Source organism: Phodopus roborovskii, unplaced genomic scaffold (genome assembly GCF_943737965.1).
Source record: "Phodopus roborovskii unplaced genomic scaffold, PHOROB, whole genome shotgun sequence".
Classification (NCBI taxonomy): Eukaryota; Metazoa; Chordata; class Mammalia; order Rodentia; family Cricetidae; genus Phodopus; species Phodopus roborovskii.
In genome coordinates, this window is record NW_026125994.1 from 361,612 (window position 1) to 379,403 (window position 17,792).

General features: G+C 37.3%; 1 protein-coding gene across 1 annotated transcript in view; it reads left to right on the forward strand.

The window, feature by feature from the left end:
• Pola1 (DNA polymerase alpha 1, catalytic subunit) overlaps positions 1-17,792 on the forward strand; it is a 151,957-nt gene that overhangs the window by 102,397 nt on the left and 31,768 nt on the right. The window contains exons 27-28 of the mRNA XM_051179271.1: positions 16,303-16,335; positions 17,079-17,171. Of these exons, the coding sequence (XP_051035228.1) occupies positions 16,303-16,335; positions 17,079-17,171 (126 nt within the window). The remainder of the gene's footprint in view (positions 1-16,302; positions 16,336-17,078; positions 17,172-17,792) is intronic.

Sequence of the window (17,792 nt, forward strand, 5' to 3'; positions counted from 1 at the left end):
TAGCAACTTAATGTTTTTGCTGCCCCAGCTATAAGCTGTTTTCCTTCCCATGCCTTCCCTACCATAATGGATGGTATCTCCTCAAGCTGTGGTCCCAAATAAACTCCATCCTTCTTCAAGTTGTCTTCTTGTCAGGTTTTTGGTCAGAACAGTAGAAAAAGTTGGTAACTCAAAGATGTAGCTGCCCCATATTATTTTAGGACCTGTTTGGCATCAGTATCTAAGCACTGTAAGAACTGAGGAAGAGGCTACCCTTTGGTAGCCATTTTGAAACTCATCTGAATGTTGTGGATTTGTTATGGAGAGATATGATCATGTTTATATGAATCCAGAGATTTATAGATGACTTGGGTGCCGCAGTCATAGTGAGACTAGGTATAGTTTGAAAGTACATATTTAAAATTTTTGTTGTATATAAGATAGGTTAAAATAATCAATATGAAATCTGAACCAAAGAAAGTAAAATATCAATATTGGCAAAAAAAATTGGAAAAAAGTTATTGTTGCTTTCATCAGTAATCATGAGTTGTAGTTGAATCTTAAGGGATAGGGAATTGTAAAAGATTTTTGTTATTGTTCATCAAAGAAATGGATTAGCATGGACCAGTTTTGTCTCATACTCTCAGGCCTTGTACCTCTTGAGACCTCTACAAGGACAGACTGCCAGGAGGTCAGCTGATGAGCTGATGGGTATGGAATAGGATAGAAGAGGGTGGCTATAAGGTGGAACAGAAATTATTGGAGTGGCCAACCAAAGACTCATCCAACTTGAGACCCATGCCAGGAAAGGGGGATTGGATGGCAAAGAACCAGAGGTTGGATGGTCCAAGAAATCTATAGGAGAGGACCAAATACAACTAGAAAAAAAGTCAATGAAATTATATTCTCCTATACTGTAGCCTGGAATAATCGTCGCCAGAGAAGCTTCATTAAGAAACTAATAGGAACAGATACAGAGACCCATAGCCAAACATTAAGTGGAACTCAGGGAATCCTGTGCAAGAGTGGGGAGGAAGGATTGTAGGAGCAAGAGGGCTTAAGGACACCATAAGAATGTGGCCCACAGAATCAACTAACCTGGGTTCATAGGGGCTCAAGAGAGCATGGACTGCATCAGGGATTCTGTATAGGTCTGACCTAGGCCCTCTGCATATATGTTATATTTATGTAGCTTGGTGTTCTTGTGTGACTCCTAACAGTGGGAGCTGGGACTGTCTGACTTTTGACCTGCCTGTGGGACCCTGTGGGACCCTTTTCCCCCTAGTGGGTTGCTTTGTTCAGCCTTGATATGAGGTATGTAACTAGTCTTACTGTAACTTTGTATGCTATGTTTTGTTGATATTCCTGGGAAGCCTGGTCTTTTCTGAAGGGAAATTGGAGGAAAGGAGGTTGGGGAAACTGCTGTTGGGATGTAATATATGAGTGAAGAGTAAATAAAAAGGAAAAAAGGTAGAAGAGAAGTTTCTTAAGCCTTTGCCTTAAACCTAATAGCATTTGTTTTCTCTTGGTTTAGTTTCTATTATCTCATTAAACAGAAACCAAGAAAGATAGTTTTTCTCTTTGACAGAAGTTCTTGGAAAAACTTGACCGTCATTCCATTTCCTTCAAGGTTGAGGAAAGGTGTTATTTAAGGAATTGGTTCATATTTTTTTATTTTAAGCCTGCTTGTTTCTTTTTGTTTTGATATTGAGACAGGATCTTATTATATACCACTGGCTAGCCTGGAACTGAGTGTGTATGCAGGGCAGGCTAACTTTGAACTCAGATCCACCTGCATTTGCCTCCAAAGTGCTTGGATTAAATGTGTTTGCTACCATGCCCTTCCAGGCCAGCAAGTTTTTTTCTTTGATAAATAACAAAAGCTTTTGGTACTTAGTCCACTTTACCTAAGTGATATGAAAATATGTATTGCTATGATATCAACAGTTGTGGGATTTTTCTTTTTCCCAAGCATAATATATTAAAACTAAGCAGAAAACTTCAAAGAACAAAGACAAAAGTGATGTTTGTTAGTGGTAGTTTGAGATATTTCAGGAGAGTTGGGATGTGAAGAAAAGCAATGGCCATATTTAGAAAGCTGCCTCAAACTCAAGAGTATCTATTGAAGTAAACTTGATGACAGTTTTTTTTTTCCTGCTCATGAATCATTGTATTCCTATAAAAGCGAAAATTCCTCTTCATCTAAACAAATGGCTTCCACATCTGTTTTCTTAGTTTCTCAAAAGGGTGTTTTTGGCTTGCATTTTTTTTTTAAAAAAAGTGTTTATCTGTGTAAAATGAAATATCATGAAAAGCAGTTTGCATATCAAAATCCAACTTGGTCTACAACTAACGAGAATTAAGTCAGGACTGATCAAGTGATGATTTTGGTAGTAGTGTAGGGATACATAAAGCGCATTTTAATTCTGCATGGAGAAGTTCTTTTTAGGCTGTTGGAATTTTATTGATTTACATGTAATTGTGTATTCCCTTTGGTTTTGAAGATGGAAGATGTATTAGATAATGTTGTAATACATCCCAAGGATGTTGTAATACATCCCAAGGTTTAAATGCTCTATTCTCAGTATTTTGTAGTCTCATTGATGAGGAACTAATTTGTAGTTTTTACTCCCACTTTTTAGTTTTCCCTTTACTATGTCACTAAAGGAAGCTGTTTAGTTTCTGTCTTTTTGTTTTGTTTTGTTTTTGTTTTTGTTTTTTTTTAAATGCTCTTGTGTTTTTCTGGAGCACTTGTTCAGTTCCTTGGCCCTATGTGAGTATGTGCACCTTCAAGTGTTTTGATTTTATCTTTTTAAATCTTGAGTGTCTTCTTGGGTGACAGGCCACCATGCCCTTGAGCCAATTCTGCCATTTAAAAATAAAGAATGAGAAGCAGCTGAAGTGCTGGCTCTTTCACAGCTGACAGCAATCTGATATACTGGTTGGATTCTTTATCTGAGTACCCACATGCCAATGGTGTGTGTCTCATTCTCACCATGCCATCTGCAGCCATCAGGTCTAAGAGGGTAGGAGTGCAGAAAAGTTGTCTTCAAAGAAGAGAAAGTCAGCCTCCCCATACACACAAACGTCACCACCTTTCCTAGGAACAGTAGGTTATACAACGCCTGGCTTCTTAACATTCAGTGTGATTTTGGGGCCTTGATTGAAGTTTGTCTTTCAGAGAAGGCTGTTCCAGTCCCTCCACCCCCACCTACTTCTGTGCTCCAGCTGCCTGTGCTGTCTGAACAGTGGCTTGTTCTGAGGATAAAGTTCCATGAGAATTGTGAGACATTTGCTAGTACACGAATGGATTTTAGGAGCCCATTCCACAAAGAGGAATACTCCCTCAGCCTAGACACACAGGGGAGGGCCTAGGCTCTGCTCAAAATGATGTGACAGACTTTGAAGACTCCCCATGGAAGGCCTCACTATCCCTGGGGATCAGAAAGGGGGTGGGCTGGAGTTTGGTGGGGGTGATAATGGAGGACAGGAGGGCGAGGGAACTGGGATTGGCATGCAAAACAAGCTTGTTTCAGATTTAAATAAAAAAAAATAGAAAAAATCTAACCAGTGACAAATTGGTAAAATCATGTATGACATGGTCATAGTTCTCTGGACATGTATGGAGGATATAATTTGGATATTGAGGAGAACCCAGTCTGGCATCTTGTTTTGCTTTATTTCAGGTTTTTGAGCGCAGGATTTACTGTGTAGCCTAGGCTTGCCTCTGTCTCACTGAGTGACCCAGGCTGGTTTTGAATTCATGAAGACCCTCATGCTTCAGTCACCTGCATGCTGGGACTTTAGGTTTGAGCCCCCAAGTGTGGATTCACCATCTTTTCTGTTACTGGATAAATACAAATCAACTGCTTGGTAATGACACCTGATTTGACACAAGAATGAACATGTTTCCCTGCAACATTGGGGGAGAGAGAGAGGAAAGGATGGTTACTTAACACTTAAAGAAAGTTCTTTCTTGTGATATAAATTGATCTTACTCAGTTTTCCCATGAAGCTCATCAGCATCATCTCAAAAACAGAAGCAGAAGTGGAGGTTTTGATTGCTGTTTGAGTTGCACCCTGAAGCTGTTTTGGTGTCTTGTGAAAAGGCACAGTGTGTCTCCCTTTTGACCTTGTTCAGAATTGTACTAGCCACCTGTTAGGATTGTTCTCATTCAAAGTCATTATATGGTGCCTGTCTGTCTGACTGGCAGCCTGTGTTAGATTTGCCAGTGGCCCCTCATTTGTGTGACACCTGCCAATTTTGACAGAAAGAATGGAGACACGATAGCTGAAAGGGAATGGAAGGTACTGGAGGAATGAAGGATCAAGAGCTTCTTGGAGCACCTGTCACTTTAGTATCATTGATTGTGGTGTGACCCTTTGCATAGTTTCCCTTTTATCTGCTGTGCCTTTCCTGAGTTGTGCTATCAATCTCTCAAGACTGTTATTTGTGTGTTGACATTGTATTGCTTATTCATGTATTGTACTTCTTTCAAACACTAGATTTCTTGTACTCCAAATATTCTGCATCCCCTCCCCTCTGCTGAACATTTTAGCTTTTACCTTCCTGGTTGCAGTCTTCATTTAGTTTTATTGTTATTATTTGTATATGTGTAGGTGTGTGTGTGTATGTGTGTGTGTGTGTGTTTGTGTGTGTGTGCCTCCCTCCCCCCTCTCATTCTATGGTGCACATTGGAGATTATGTAAAGACAGCTTACAGGAGTCAGTTCTCTCCTTCCACTTTTACAAGGGTTCCAGGCATTGAACTCAGGTCACTGAGCTTACCCATTGAAGTGTATTTACCCATTGGACTCTTGCCAGCCCTGTGCTCTTCATTTAAATGTTTCTAAAGTGTATCTTACTCAATTTCAAAACTGCCCTTCCCAGATTTCCTACCATAATGAATGATGATGCAGTTGTTAAGCCAGGAACATAAGCACTTGACCCTGTCGTCCTCTTGGCCCAAGTGCAACCTGTCGCCAAGTCATCTACATTTCATTTCCTAAATACAATTCTGTATCTGTACTGACAGTGCTCTATGCTGTTCAGCCCACAACATGCCACTCTGGTCACTGTGTTCCTACACTACATATTTGCTACATGTTTTATTGTCCTGGAGACCTTTTTAAGCTGTCAGTCTACTGTACCACTTTCTGAAGCCCTTAATGTGGTTTTCTTTCATAGTTCAGGCTCTTCTTTATTCTCTACCCAATTTCCTTGAGCACTCTGACCCTATGTATGTCTTATAGGCTTCCTATTGGAGGAATAAAACTGTTTTAAAAATGTTTAAAACAATGTGATTTTCTTTTATTAATATTCAGTTTCTCTGTGTTATTTATGTATTTTTTGCATAGTCTTCTTTCATTCTCCTTTTCCTGTTATTGTTTGTGATTCATCTTCCACTTATATGCAACCTACTTCCAAGAACTTTTCTCTAACTTCTGCCCTAGGGGCTTTTATCATGTACATGTATGTATGTGCATGTGTGCACAAAGGCACAAAGGAAGGAGTCATTTCTCTTTTTTGTTTTTTGTTTTTCAAGACAGGGTTTCTCTGTGTAACAGCCCTGGCTGTCCTAGAAGTAGCTTTGTAGACCAGGCTGACCTCAAACTCAGAGAGATTGGCCTGCCTCTGCCTTTTGAGTGCAGATATATGCCACCATAACTGTTGGAAGGTGTCATTTCTTAATCAGTCACCTTTATGTTCCCTACCAGCTATTGTATGAGAAATTCAATACATTATTTTTGATGCATGAATAAATGAATTCTTTGGGGGAGCTTCTAAAAAGCAGATAATACAGTACTTCATATCATTTGTATAAAATGCTTGAGCCATGACTAACTTGAAATAGTAGAAATGCCACTTTGGAAGTGAAGGACAATTATTTTTTAGCAGTGAGTAGCAGACTCTTATACAAACCTTAAATTACTGCTTTTAGACTATATTCTATATCTCCATCCTAGATGACTTCTCTCAAATTTCCTTTCATACTTTTCCTGAAAATTTAGTAGATGATAATGGGACAGGAGAAAAAAATGGTTTAATAAATGAGAACCTGTGATTTGATTGGTTTTTAGAAGAATGCCTGAACAAGTGTCTGTAGTAATATTTCTCTGAATAGATAAACACAATTACTATTTCCTGAAACTGGATCCTCTTCCTGAAAGATTTTTCTCTGAAGTGGGCACCTCCAGTTAAATCATGGAATTGTTTTTATGAACTTGTATCTAGTAAGATAAAGGTAAACAAGGGTAGCCTTTGTTTAAAAAAATACTTATAAGGCATATTGAAAGCATGGTCAGTGTAGAATAGAAGTTATTGTAGAACTTTAGTACTGAACAAAGAAGTGCTCTCTAAGGTAGTCAGTTTAGAATTTTCTAAGCTTGGCTGGGGAATAGATCAGTGGTAGAGAACTTTCCTGACATGCTCGAAGCCCTGTGTTCAGTTTCTAATACTGAAAAAATTAAAATAAAAAAGGAAGGATAAAAGTTCGATCTGCCACCTGCATGTATGTGGGGAGTAATGAAGGGCAGCACAGTGACTTTCTTGATGCACACTCATCCTACAAAGGAGATTTGGAGAAATCAGGAATGCTTCTGTCAAAATGGTGATGGCAATGTGTTGGTCACTTTCCAACTTCATGTCCTGTAGACTACCAGCTATGTGTTCCTTTAGGATTGAGATTTAAGCTATGTACTTAGTAATGACAAGTGACAACCTGTTAGATCTGTTTGTTAGGAGTTGAGAGCTTAAAGTTTTCTAGTCAGATTTTCCCATGACCTCAGTTATAAAGAAAATGTTGCAGATTCTAGAAAATGCTAATGTCCTTTTTAGCTGTAAGTATTATCTTGATTGCAGTGCTTCAGAATTGCCCAACTTCATTATCTGAGCATAGCCAGCCTGACGCCTCCTTCTCAAATAGACAATTATGATCAATTAAGCACTTTCAGGCCTTATAGAATACTTAATTTTATTAGTCAATTATTTGTGCTTTGAAAGAGTTAATGGTAGCTACCCAGGCCATTATTAGAAATTAGAATGTCCCAAAATAGAAAGGCTATTTCCTTTGTGTGTGGCACTGCAGTGGAAAATGCCAAGCATAGTTTTTACTGAGTTAAAGGGTGAGGGAAGGCGGGTGGGGGAGAAAGTTACATGTAAATCATTTAGCCATTAACCTAATGGGTGGGTTTATAAATCCTATTACTGTAAGCCCTTTTCATTTCCACTGAGGCCTGGTGCATGCTTGATCCCACTAATGTAAAATTCATTCCATCTAAGTGATTACTGAAGTAAGACATTTTGAGTCAATTTTAATCAGGTTGTGTGAAACTTGCTTGAGTGCTGATGTTCACTAAAGCATGGACATAGCTTGGCCGCATCTTAATTAGCCTTACAGATGAATCAATCAGGAAGTCCACTCAGAGCTTTTGGACATGTACATGTTTTTTTGTGAGCATTGCGTTATAGGTAGGGGCTGAAAATGCCCAACTCAAAAGCTAGGGTAAAGACCCATTGAGTGGGAGTGTTTATAATCTCATGGACATTCTGTGAATCCTAAGGAGCCAGAAAGTTCTGTTCTCGTGACTCATTTGGGTATCTTCAATGGTACTTAGGTTTAAGCAAATTAAAGTTTCAAATTTGATGAAAAATGAGTACCTTCCTAGAAAAAAATGAATACATTCAAGTCTTTGCTAGGAGTTTTCAGAATTTTTCACTGACCTTAGGTTAATATCTCATGCTCTAGTTTCAATCTTAGCTTCTTGGGATTTTGTTTCTTTTATAGGGAATTTAATATTTTAAAAGTATGCAGGCCCATACTTGAGTACTTGTATTGGTGAGTAGATTAGATTTAAGTGTGCCTTAAAGCCATCTTTACAACCTCTCCAGCGTCCTGTGTGAGATACAACTTCAAGTCTGGCGTTACTGTTCTAGCATAACTCAAACTTCTAAACCAGAGACTTAAGTGGAGGAACAACGAAGAATAAGCATGTAGCTTGTGAAAACGAGTTTTCTTTAAAGTCAGAATGTGAGTTTTAAAATCCCATGGGATTTTATTATATGAATTTATGAGAAACTTATGTAGAAATTATAAAATGAGAGATTCAGTTTAAAGTTTGAAACCATAGTTGGTGGTATTTTAGATTTTTGGATCAAAATTAGAGCCCTGTCAAATTGTAGGACAATAAATAAAAGACAGTTATAAATATTATTAATTGTGTCTTCTGGGGAGTAGAAAACTTTCAGAAAGTATTGTTTTTTAACATGTTTTCTGTTTACACATAAATCACCAGATCAAGCAAGCTTATGAATTTAGGATTTAAAACAAATTCCACTTACCTGAAGATGTATAGAAGAGTATGACTTCAGTTAAGTTTGTAATCAATGGGCTTTATTATTGGGGTAGAAATTAATTTCTCAATTTATTTATATAACTGTGGATTGTGTTGGCAGATTGACACTCTGCATTTCTTGTATGGAAAGAGCCAGCATTTAAATGCATATTGTATATGTGTAGGAGAGGTCTTGTAGGGACCACTGTTGTGATTTATAATAACTGTGTTCTTTCAAAATGGAACACTGAGGATTTTCCTCACTATACCATAACCTGAGATAATTATTTATTGTGCCAAGAATTGTTAGGTTTAGTTATGACATGATTTCTGCCTATAACTTGTTTATAACCCCTCAATCTGATCTCTCTTGTGCTGATGGGAACATAGGACTGGAATGCTCTGGTTTATCAAAGCCAGAGAGGAACTTTCTGACTAAATGGATATTAAGTAATAACCCAACCTTTAACAATGTTATGTTTAATGTCCTACTAGAAGGAATGGTCAGTCACTGTCTATGTTTTATAGTTGAGAAATTAGCAACTTAGAGACATTATATTGCTTGCTCCGAGTCATACATTATTAGGCTTTACACTTAGGTTGCTTTTGTTATCATTCTCCAGAAAAACTGAACCAATAAGAGGTAGGGGTTTGTGAGTTTTAGGGAGATTATATACGTAAGAATTTGCTCATGCAAATTGAGGAACCTGAAAGTATAAAATTTGTGGGGCAGGTGGCCAAGAAGAGTTGATGCTGTGACTGATAAATAGATGACAGTCTGCAGCTGGAATCTTTTCTTTGGAGACACCCTCAGTCCTTATCCTCTGAATCCTTCAATTAATTGATTGTGATGGTAATCTGCTTCATTTAGAATTCATTAAGTCTTAATAGTGTTTGAAAAACACTTTCAGTGACACCTAGATTAGTGTTTGACCAAATCTTTGGGTATCCTGGTTTAACCAAGCTAATACACAAAATTAGCGATGGCATAGTTTTAACCAGTGTGGGGAAACTGAGTGTGAAAAGCACAATAGCACAAGAATAGACCATGAATCAGGATAATCCCACCACCTGGGAGGCAGAGGCAGGCAGGTCTCTTGAGTTTAGAGGCCAGCCGGGTCTGCAAAGTGATTTCCAGGCTATCTACGGCTACATCATGAGTCATTGTCTTTAAAAAGATCATGGTATATTTAGAGACTAATGTGGTTATCCGGTGTGCTAAGGAGGCACCAAACATGTTATGTTTAATGAACCTAAAATATATGGCAAAGGCCTGGTTGAAGGACAAATGTGGGAAACATTAGAAGATAAGGCGTCAAATAGGTCATGAGTCTTAGGATCAAATGAGGGAGCTTGGATTTCATTTTAAGAAAATATGTATTAGAATGAATATTGGCAAAGTGTTGAGACCGACTTGGGAGATACTGTTGCTATAAACAGATTGACTGGTGAAGGTCTGAAGGAATAGCACCAATGCAGAGAAGGCCCCGCATTGCAAAGATATAGTGTAGTATTGAGATGTATTTGTTCATTGAATTTTGAAAGGAAGCTTGATCTTTGTCTGTTAACTATCTTTCCATGTACATCTTGCAAGGTAGCTCCTCATGACGAAGAACTATCTGGTCTAAAATATAAGTGGTGCTGAGGTTGAGAAACTATGATAAATTTGTAGATGTGCATGTGCACTCTCTGGGAGTAGAACTAGATAACAAAAGATATTGGGTGTTTCTAAGTACTGCAAATACAGCCAGCCACCCATTTATACATGTGCAAAAAGCTATGTAGACCGTTTATGAGCACTGAGCACTAACAGTTTTAGTTATTTTACAATGAAAGCCTTCAAACGCAGCCCAGAACATGAACATATATCCTTGAAGTGAGTGTTATTATTTTTGTTGAATATATTAGTGTCTTCCTTTCTGATACCAAAGAGATGAATATGCTTTAGAAATAAAACAACCAAATATAGTGAAGAGACATTTATTCATGTCAAACTTGGAATTGTAGATTTTAGATTTGGAGGCAATCCCAGCCTCCTTGTTTAATCAATGAGGATTCAGAGACCTAACTAGTAATTGGCAATTTAAATCAGGACTCAAGTTTTCTCACTTTATAAAAAGAAAGCTAGTATTTGTATAATGTTTTATCTTTACAGAGCACTTTTTCAGCATATAATTCTTTTTATTCCAACCCAGCTCAGGGAACTAGGTATGAAGAACACCCCAATTTTAGAGAAAATAAATAAAATTAATGTTAATAGCCATAAGCAACCCAGTATCATAAAGGCAGTTATTGTTAAAAACAGAAAACAGAATTCTTTTTAAGCTTACAGCCCCTAGTTGAGCATTTTATGGAGAAGACATATGTAAGAATCAAGAATAAAAATGAAGAGAGAAAATGCAGTGTAAATTAAACCCACAGAGACAGCTGACCTGAACAAGGAGGAGCTAATGGTCCCCCAGACTGATGCAGGAATCTAGCATTGGACCGACTCAGACCCCCTGAACATGTGTCCCAGTTAGAAGGCCTGGGCAGTCTAAAGGACCTCTGACAGGAGCCAGGATGTGTCCTGGTGCACAAAAGGACTTTGGGAGCACATTCCTCATGGAGGGATACTCCCTTAGCCTAGAGGCAGGAGGGAGGGCCTAGTCTCTACTCTAAATGACTTGACAGATTTTGTTGATTCCTCCTAGAAGGCATCACCCCTCCCTGTGGAGTGGGGGGGGGATAGGCTGAGAGGGTGGTCAGAGGACAGGAAGGGTGGGAGAGAGGGAGGGAACTGGGATCAATATGTAAAATTAAAAAAAAAATGTTCATCAAGTATAGCACTGGGTCTTGCTTGGAAATTGCTTAAATTTATAATAGGAAGCACTTATAGGATGGCTGGATTACCAAATATCACAATATTTATAATGTTTCTGCTTTCCTCTTTCCTATCCTTCAAAATCCTTCATTTTGTCACCCCTGTTATGCTAATTTGCTTTTTAAATTTTTCAGTTATTTCTAATTCTGTGTCATTAGTAACCATTGAGTTTTCATTTAACATTCTCTTTATGCATTATTTGTTTAGAATTTGACCTTATGTAATATTTCATTAGAATGTAAGATTTTCAGTGTGCTTAACACATAGATTATACATCTGAGTGGATTTCTTTTTAGTAGACATAATCTTGGGAGTAGTATCTTGAAACTTTTTTTTGACAGTGAAAAGTTGATGCCCTCAATTGTTTAGTGTTAATAAACACTATTAATTTGCAATGGCATCTAGAAACATTTCATAACTTTTGAATGCTTTGCAGCACAGCAGTATTCTTTTGAAAGAAAATATCAATAAATACCTAGGTGTCCTCCTGGGCATGTTAGGAAAACCTATAAATACACATGTCAGTAGTAGACTTAGGTTGCTGCTATTGACCTTGGTGTAGAAAACTTGTAGTTTCTCCTTATTAGTAAACAGCACATTGTAAGTGTATTCCAAAACATACCATTTTCTTTTAAAACCAATTTTTAAATTTTTTTTTTCATTTTTAGTTTTTACCACCTTTCTCCAGCCTTCAGAAGCTCAGATTTGGGTTAAAATACCTTTTGATATTATTTCAATTATTGCTTTCCCCACCCCCACCCATACCCCTTTCCTGTTTCCCCCTCCTCTTTCCCCCTAAAGGCACTGTTCTGCAAAGCCTGCAATGATTGATATGATGGCAGTGCTGTCATTCTTTTTAACCAAAAAAAAAGTCATTTTTGTTCTAGTTATTTTAATAGAGTCCCATTAAAGATGTATTGCTGACTGAAATATCGGCATGAAGGGCTCTCACTGAGCTGAGCCCAGGAATTAAGAAGTCAGGAAATCGGCTGCTGCATTGCAAGAGAGCCTTGTGTGACACCGAATCTCCTGATTGGGGAGATCATTACTGCTATTATGACTCGACTTGCGTAGGAATTTTAAATTCCATCTGAATGTCAGTAATAACCCTCTTAGCAAATTATCCTGAATAAAATCACGAAGGCATTTTATATAATAGGTGTTGAATTACTGGATAGATTTGCTAATTAAATACTCTTTGTTCTGCTGCAGTTGACATTACAGGGTAAGATCTTGAACAATTATTCTCAACAGCTGTACTTTGTTAAGGGAAAAATTAACCACAAAGTTTATTTTTTTACACTTGAAGTTGGCAGATTTTTGAAATGTGCTTGAAAAAATTCCATCATCCAATTGGTAATGAGTAGCTAAATATGCAGGTGTTGCTGTGAAATCAGATAGCTTCAGACTGCCTTATTAATGAATTTAGCAATCTTTTAGAGCCCTGTTTGCTGGCCGCTGGTGCTTATAAAATGATTTTCTGTCAGAATGGCTAGCTTTAATATTAGGCTTGTCACTTTGAAGTGAATTTATAAATGATCATCTTGTATTCATTGTACCTTGTGTCCAGTAGATTTTTCTGGATACCAGGAGCTATTTTTAAAAATGCATTTCTTCAATGGGGAAAATACCTGTAATATATAAGTTTTTGATTAATAGTTTCTAGAACATTCACATGGGTTAGCCTTTGTAATAAGTCTGTGAAGTCTGTGGGACACAGTGAAAAGAATTTAATCCAAAGGTCCTGCTTCTGTGTCAGGCATGAACTATAGAACTATAACCTCTGTATCAATCACTTCTTCAGGTAAAGTCTCAGATCTTAATTTTCATCATTTGTCACATGGGTATTGTGAAACTACCTACCGTTTAGGATTGTCACCCTCCAGCTGTATATTAGTGGTCCCTATATACCAGGCCTTCTGCTAGATGCAAAGTTTTGTAGTTCACTGGCTATCCAACGGCAGAGCCCTCCCTAGTGAGCATTTGAATTGAGGCCTGAGGCTAAGGCAGCCTTTGGATGATCTTGCTCATTAGTAATTGGATAAGCATTGGACTCTGGGTCACTGCAATATTCACCATGTAGAACTGCTTCATGAAGAAGCACAAGAGTATAGTGATCAGCCTGGTTACAGTTTGTCTGAAACACCATCAGATAAACTGAAGAATTGCAGACTGTATTGAGAGCTCTGACATGAGGGCATTGTCACCAGCTCTTTGTAGAAAGCACTGGAGAACATAGATACTGAGTATGTAATGAAAAAGTGACAAATTGATTGTGGGCTACTTCATTTGCATGGAAGAGTTTCCTTAGTTACCTGGGAGCTTATGGAGTTGACCATTGTGATGAGAGTAGCTAAGTCTTGTAAGAAGTTTCAGTTAAACCTTTGATAAATAGTTCTGTCTTCTCTGTGATTGACTGAACTTGGGCCAATCTCATTATGTCCTATTTCCCATACTGCATTGTACATACTACATTAATTTTAGTGTCTGTTAGAAAAAAATTGAGATTATAATGGGAGCTTCCATTCACTTGACAAATAGCTTTTGATTGCTTGTCTTATCTAAGGTCTGTAGGTGTGGGCATGCCCTTGGACCTCCATAAGTTTGTGGTCTACTTGGGGAGGGTAACAGCCATTAATAGTACAAAGCACCATTCAGTTACTAAACAGAGCAAACACAGGTAATGAGATTGTTCTAGGTTTGGGTGGTCAGCTCAGGCTTTATGGAATAAATTTTGGCTTAAGCTGAGCATTGTAAGATGTAATTGTGGTGAGGACTGGGGAAGAGATTCCAACTTGATATGAGTGAAGGCAACAAAAAAATGGACCTGCATATGGTAACTATCCACAGATTGGGATTTTTTTCTTGCCTAGTTAGATGTTTTATGAAGAAAATAACAACTGTAAAGGTAGAGCTGGGGTTTAGATGTAACTGTAGAATTTGGGCTTGATCTTGGAGGCTCTGATGTTGGAGATTAGTCCTGATTCATTCAAGGTGATAAGTCCTAAGTAAAGTTAGAATGTTACTTTACAGGTGTCATTTAGCAGTAACCACATAGCCCCTGTGAGTCAGGTACATTGTCAGCATTTTAGCTTGAACTTTCTGGCATAGTTCTCCATGATTACCATGATGACCATTGCTGCTCTAGCCTGACCTCAATCTATGAGGCTGGTGTTATTCTAATGCTCATGAGGAAAAACAAAACAAAACACTTTTAAGTTTCCTAGAGGAATTCTTACCTTTGATTGGTCAAGGTAAAGTTGCCTTATGAACATGTCTAAGTCAGTAATATCTCCAGAATGGAATTGCCATGGTTTTCTTGGACCAGTCCTAAGAACCATCTTGGAAGCTCTTTTTAAAAACTATTGGTTACACAGCTAGAGAACCTGCATGGAACTGATCCAGGCCCTCTACTTACAAGTGACAGTTGTGTAGCAGTCTATTTGTGTGGCTTCTAGCAGAGGAAGCAGGGACTATCCCTAATGCTTTGGCTGGCTTTTGGGACCAAATTCCCCCCTCACCCAGCCATAAATAAAACAAAGGGAGAAGCTTTGATATGCCATGCTTTGTTGACGCCTATGGGAGGCCTGCCCCTTTCTGAGCAGAAACAAAGAAGTGGGTAGAGGGGAGGTGAAGGTAGGGGACTGGAGGACAAACTACAGTCAGGATATAAAATAAATGAAAAAAAATAATAATTAATAGAAAACCCCCACCCACTTCTGGTCAAAGAGATTCTGGGGCAGAAATGTTTGTTTTGGGAGAGAAAAAAAATAGAACCATGTAATAAATTATAGAAAGTAGTGTGGTTGCATAGTAACTCTCAGTATTAGAGTCAGAGAGAGTTTTAGACCAGGAGCAAGTTCTGGAGACATGTTTTGGTTGTCTCTGCTTTAGTTTTTTAAAGATCCTTAGGTAATTCCACTATATAGCCACTATAAAAACAATTGCTTAGCTTAATTAGAATTCACCACAACTCTTCCCACCCCGTCAAGGCATGGAAGCCACTAACTTTTGAACATCTGAACAGAGTTGGGCTATAGTAATAAAGAGGAGTAGACAGTGAAGATGGGCAGTGATGGACAGATGGGTAAGATGCTTTAAAGATAGAAGAAGCCTTGGGATTTCAGTTTGTCTGACAAGGTGGGAGACAGAACCATGAATGAAAACCAACTTCTATCTGACTCCTTGGAAAGAAACTTCTGATTTGGATTGATGCATGAAGAATGAATGATAGTGGAATAGTAATAGTATGGAGTGCCTAGTTTTGTGCCCTTGTTTTCCTGTGGCTAGGAGAGAAAAAATACTTCTTTGTCGTTTCACAGCTAAGAAAAGAGGATATTAATAGTAGCTACCTCTTGCAGATCTTGGAGAAAGAAAGGATAGAATGCAGGAAGTTCTCTGAGCACTGTATCATCTTGCACATTATTTAGTATCTCTTTGCCTCTGTCTCTGCTCTCAATGCATCATATTATTAAGTCTTCAAAGTCCTTCACATATTATATATGATGCTTCTTATAGGGCCCAAGGTAGCATATCTGTTTATGTCTGTGTGTACATTACTTTATGTTTTATAGCACATAGCCATGTAGGCCTGCGGGCCAGATCCATTCATAATTGTCTGTATGTTTGTGTTAATTTACTGTTTATTGAAATCCATAATTTTACTGGGCATTGTACTATCTCTAGGCCACATAATTTCCTTCAAGGAATTTAGTTTAGAAAAGATTTTTTAAAAGTAAATGGAGTACTTTGTTATTCACCTTTTAAGATTCTGAATATGGGTATGAACTGCTAGATTTTAAGTACTATAAAGCTTTCTTTAATCATGCAATTCTACTAAAATATTAGTACTGAAAATAAGTGACTTTGCCATAACTATTAGGGGTACCTTATTATACATGTTTATTAAAGAAACACAGAAATAGAGATTTATTGTCTTGCCGTGTCTCTACTAAGTATCAGCATAAGGCAAACTTAGATTATATTGATTTTGTTATTATTATTTGAGATTGGGTGTTGTGAGACATTTAGGAGCTTTAAAGATGCTTAGAAATTGGAAATGTGTTGTGTTATATTTGTGCCTCTGTAATTGTGTAATGTATTAATGTTGGCTTTTGTTTTATTTAGATTTTGATGCATACAAAAGAGATGGTACAGAAGGTAATGCTGACCATTTCATTCTAAAACAACTCTTGAATATTTTAGGTGACTTTTTTGAGTTCGGAGAAAATTGTAACCCAAACATGCTAATTTTCTTTTAGGATGCCTAGTTTAGGTTTATAATCCTTCCTAATGGATTATATAGCCTTTTCTCTTGTATCAACACTGATGTGATCTAGCCCCTGCTTGAAGCCTCCATGTGTTTCAGGCAAATTAGTAATGATGCTAATTAGAGTTTATCACCAAGCCTTTATAATATATATGCTCCAGTGTTGTTTGCTATGATATATTATTTTGCCACACTTCATAGTCTACTAAATACTGTTTGAGAATCCAATAAATATTTGCACCCCAGGATATTTTAAATCCATACTTTTGCTTCTTAAACTGCTATGACCACTAGATACATGGTAGAATTGTTAAATATAGACCCTGTTTCCTAGTTTTATTTTTATTTTTATTAAATTCCATGTTCTGTTTCAATTGGAACTACAAACAGTTAATTCTTCCAGATTTTCAAAAAGAAAATTGGGAAGGTTTTCGTAATTTTGTACTGCTTGCATTTCAAGTTCACAAAGGGCTTAATCTTCAATTGTATACCCTGACAGTACAGGTAGTAAGTAACATGACCTGTGAAAAACCAGTGTCATTTATAGTCTCTAGAACTAGAAACCTTTACTTTCATTGTTTGTAATGATCAGTGTGATTTTGTTATTAATCTTTATATTTTTGGCTTTTATTAGATGAATCTTGAAGTTATTTATGGAGATACAGATTCAATTATGATAAATACCAATAGCACCAATTTGGAAGAAGTGTTTAAATTGGGAAATAAGGTGAGATAATTTAATGACTGCATATTTTACTTGGGTTAGTGGATTCTGTATTTAACATAATAAATACCATAAGTTCATGTGTTATGTACATGTGTATACTTTTGAAAATAATAAATTTAGTGTCACTAAATTTTTAGTTCTTTTATTTTTTCCCCTTATACTCTGATTTGTTTTGAGGGAAAAATTAAAAGAAGTAGATAATATTTTTCCTTTGAAAAAAAATTTAATTATAGTCACATTAGAACTTCATGCATTGCCATTCACAAGGAAATGTATTTCCAATAATATTCAGATATATTTCATACATAGATATGATTGAATGAATACCTGTCTACACATACACATTTAATTTTATAGGAGTATTGAAAATATATTAGAAAATACAAAGGGACATTTAAAAGTTGTCATTGGTAGTCTCTCTGTTTATTTTTTGAGATACTTTCTCTGTGTAAAAGTCCTGGCTGTCCTGGAACTTGCTTTGTAGACCAGGCTTGGCTTGAACTCACAGAGATCCACCTGTCTCTGCCTCCCAAGAGCTGGGATTGTAGACATGCACCACCATAGCCCAGCCTTTGGCCACCTCTTAATGGTGATTCACACTTGGCAAGTATTTGAGCACTT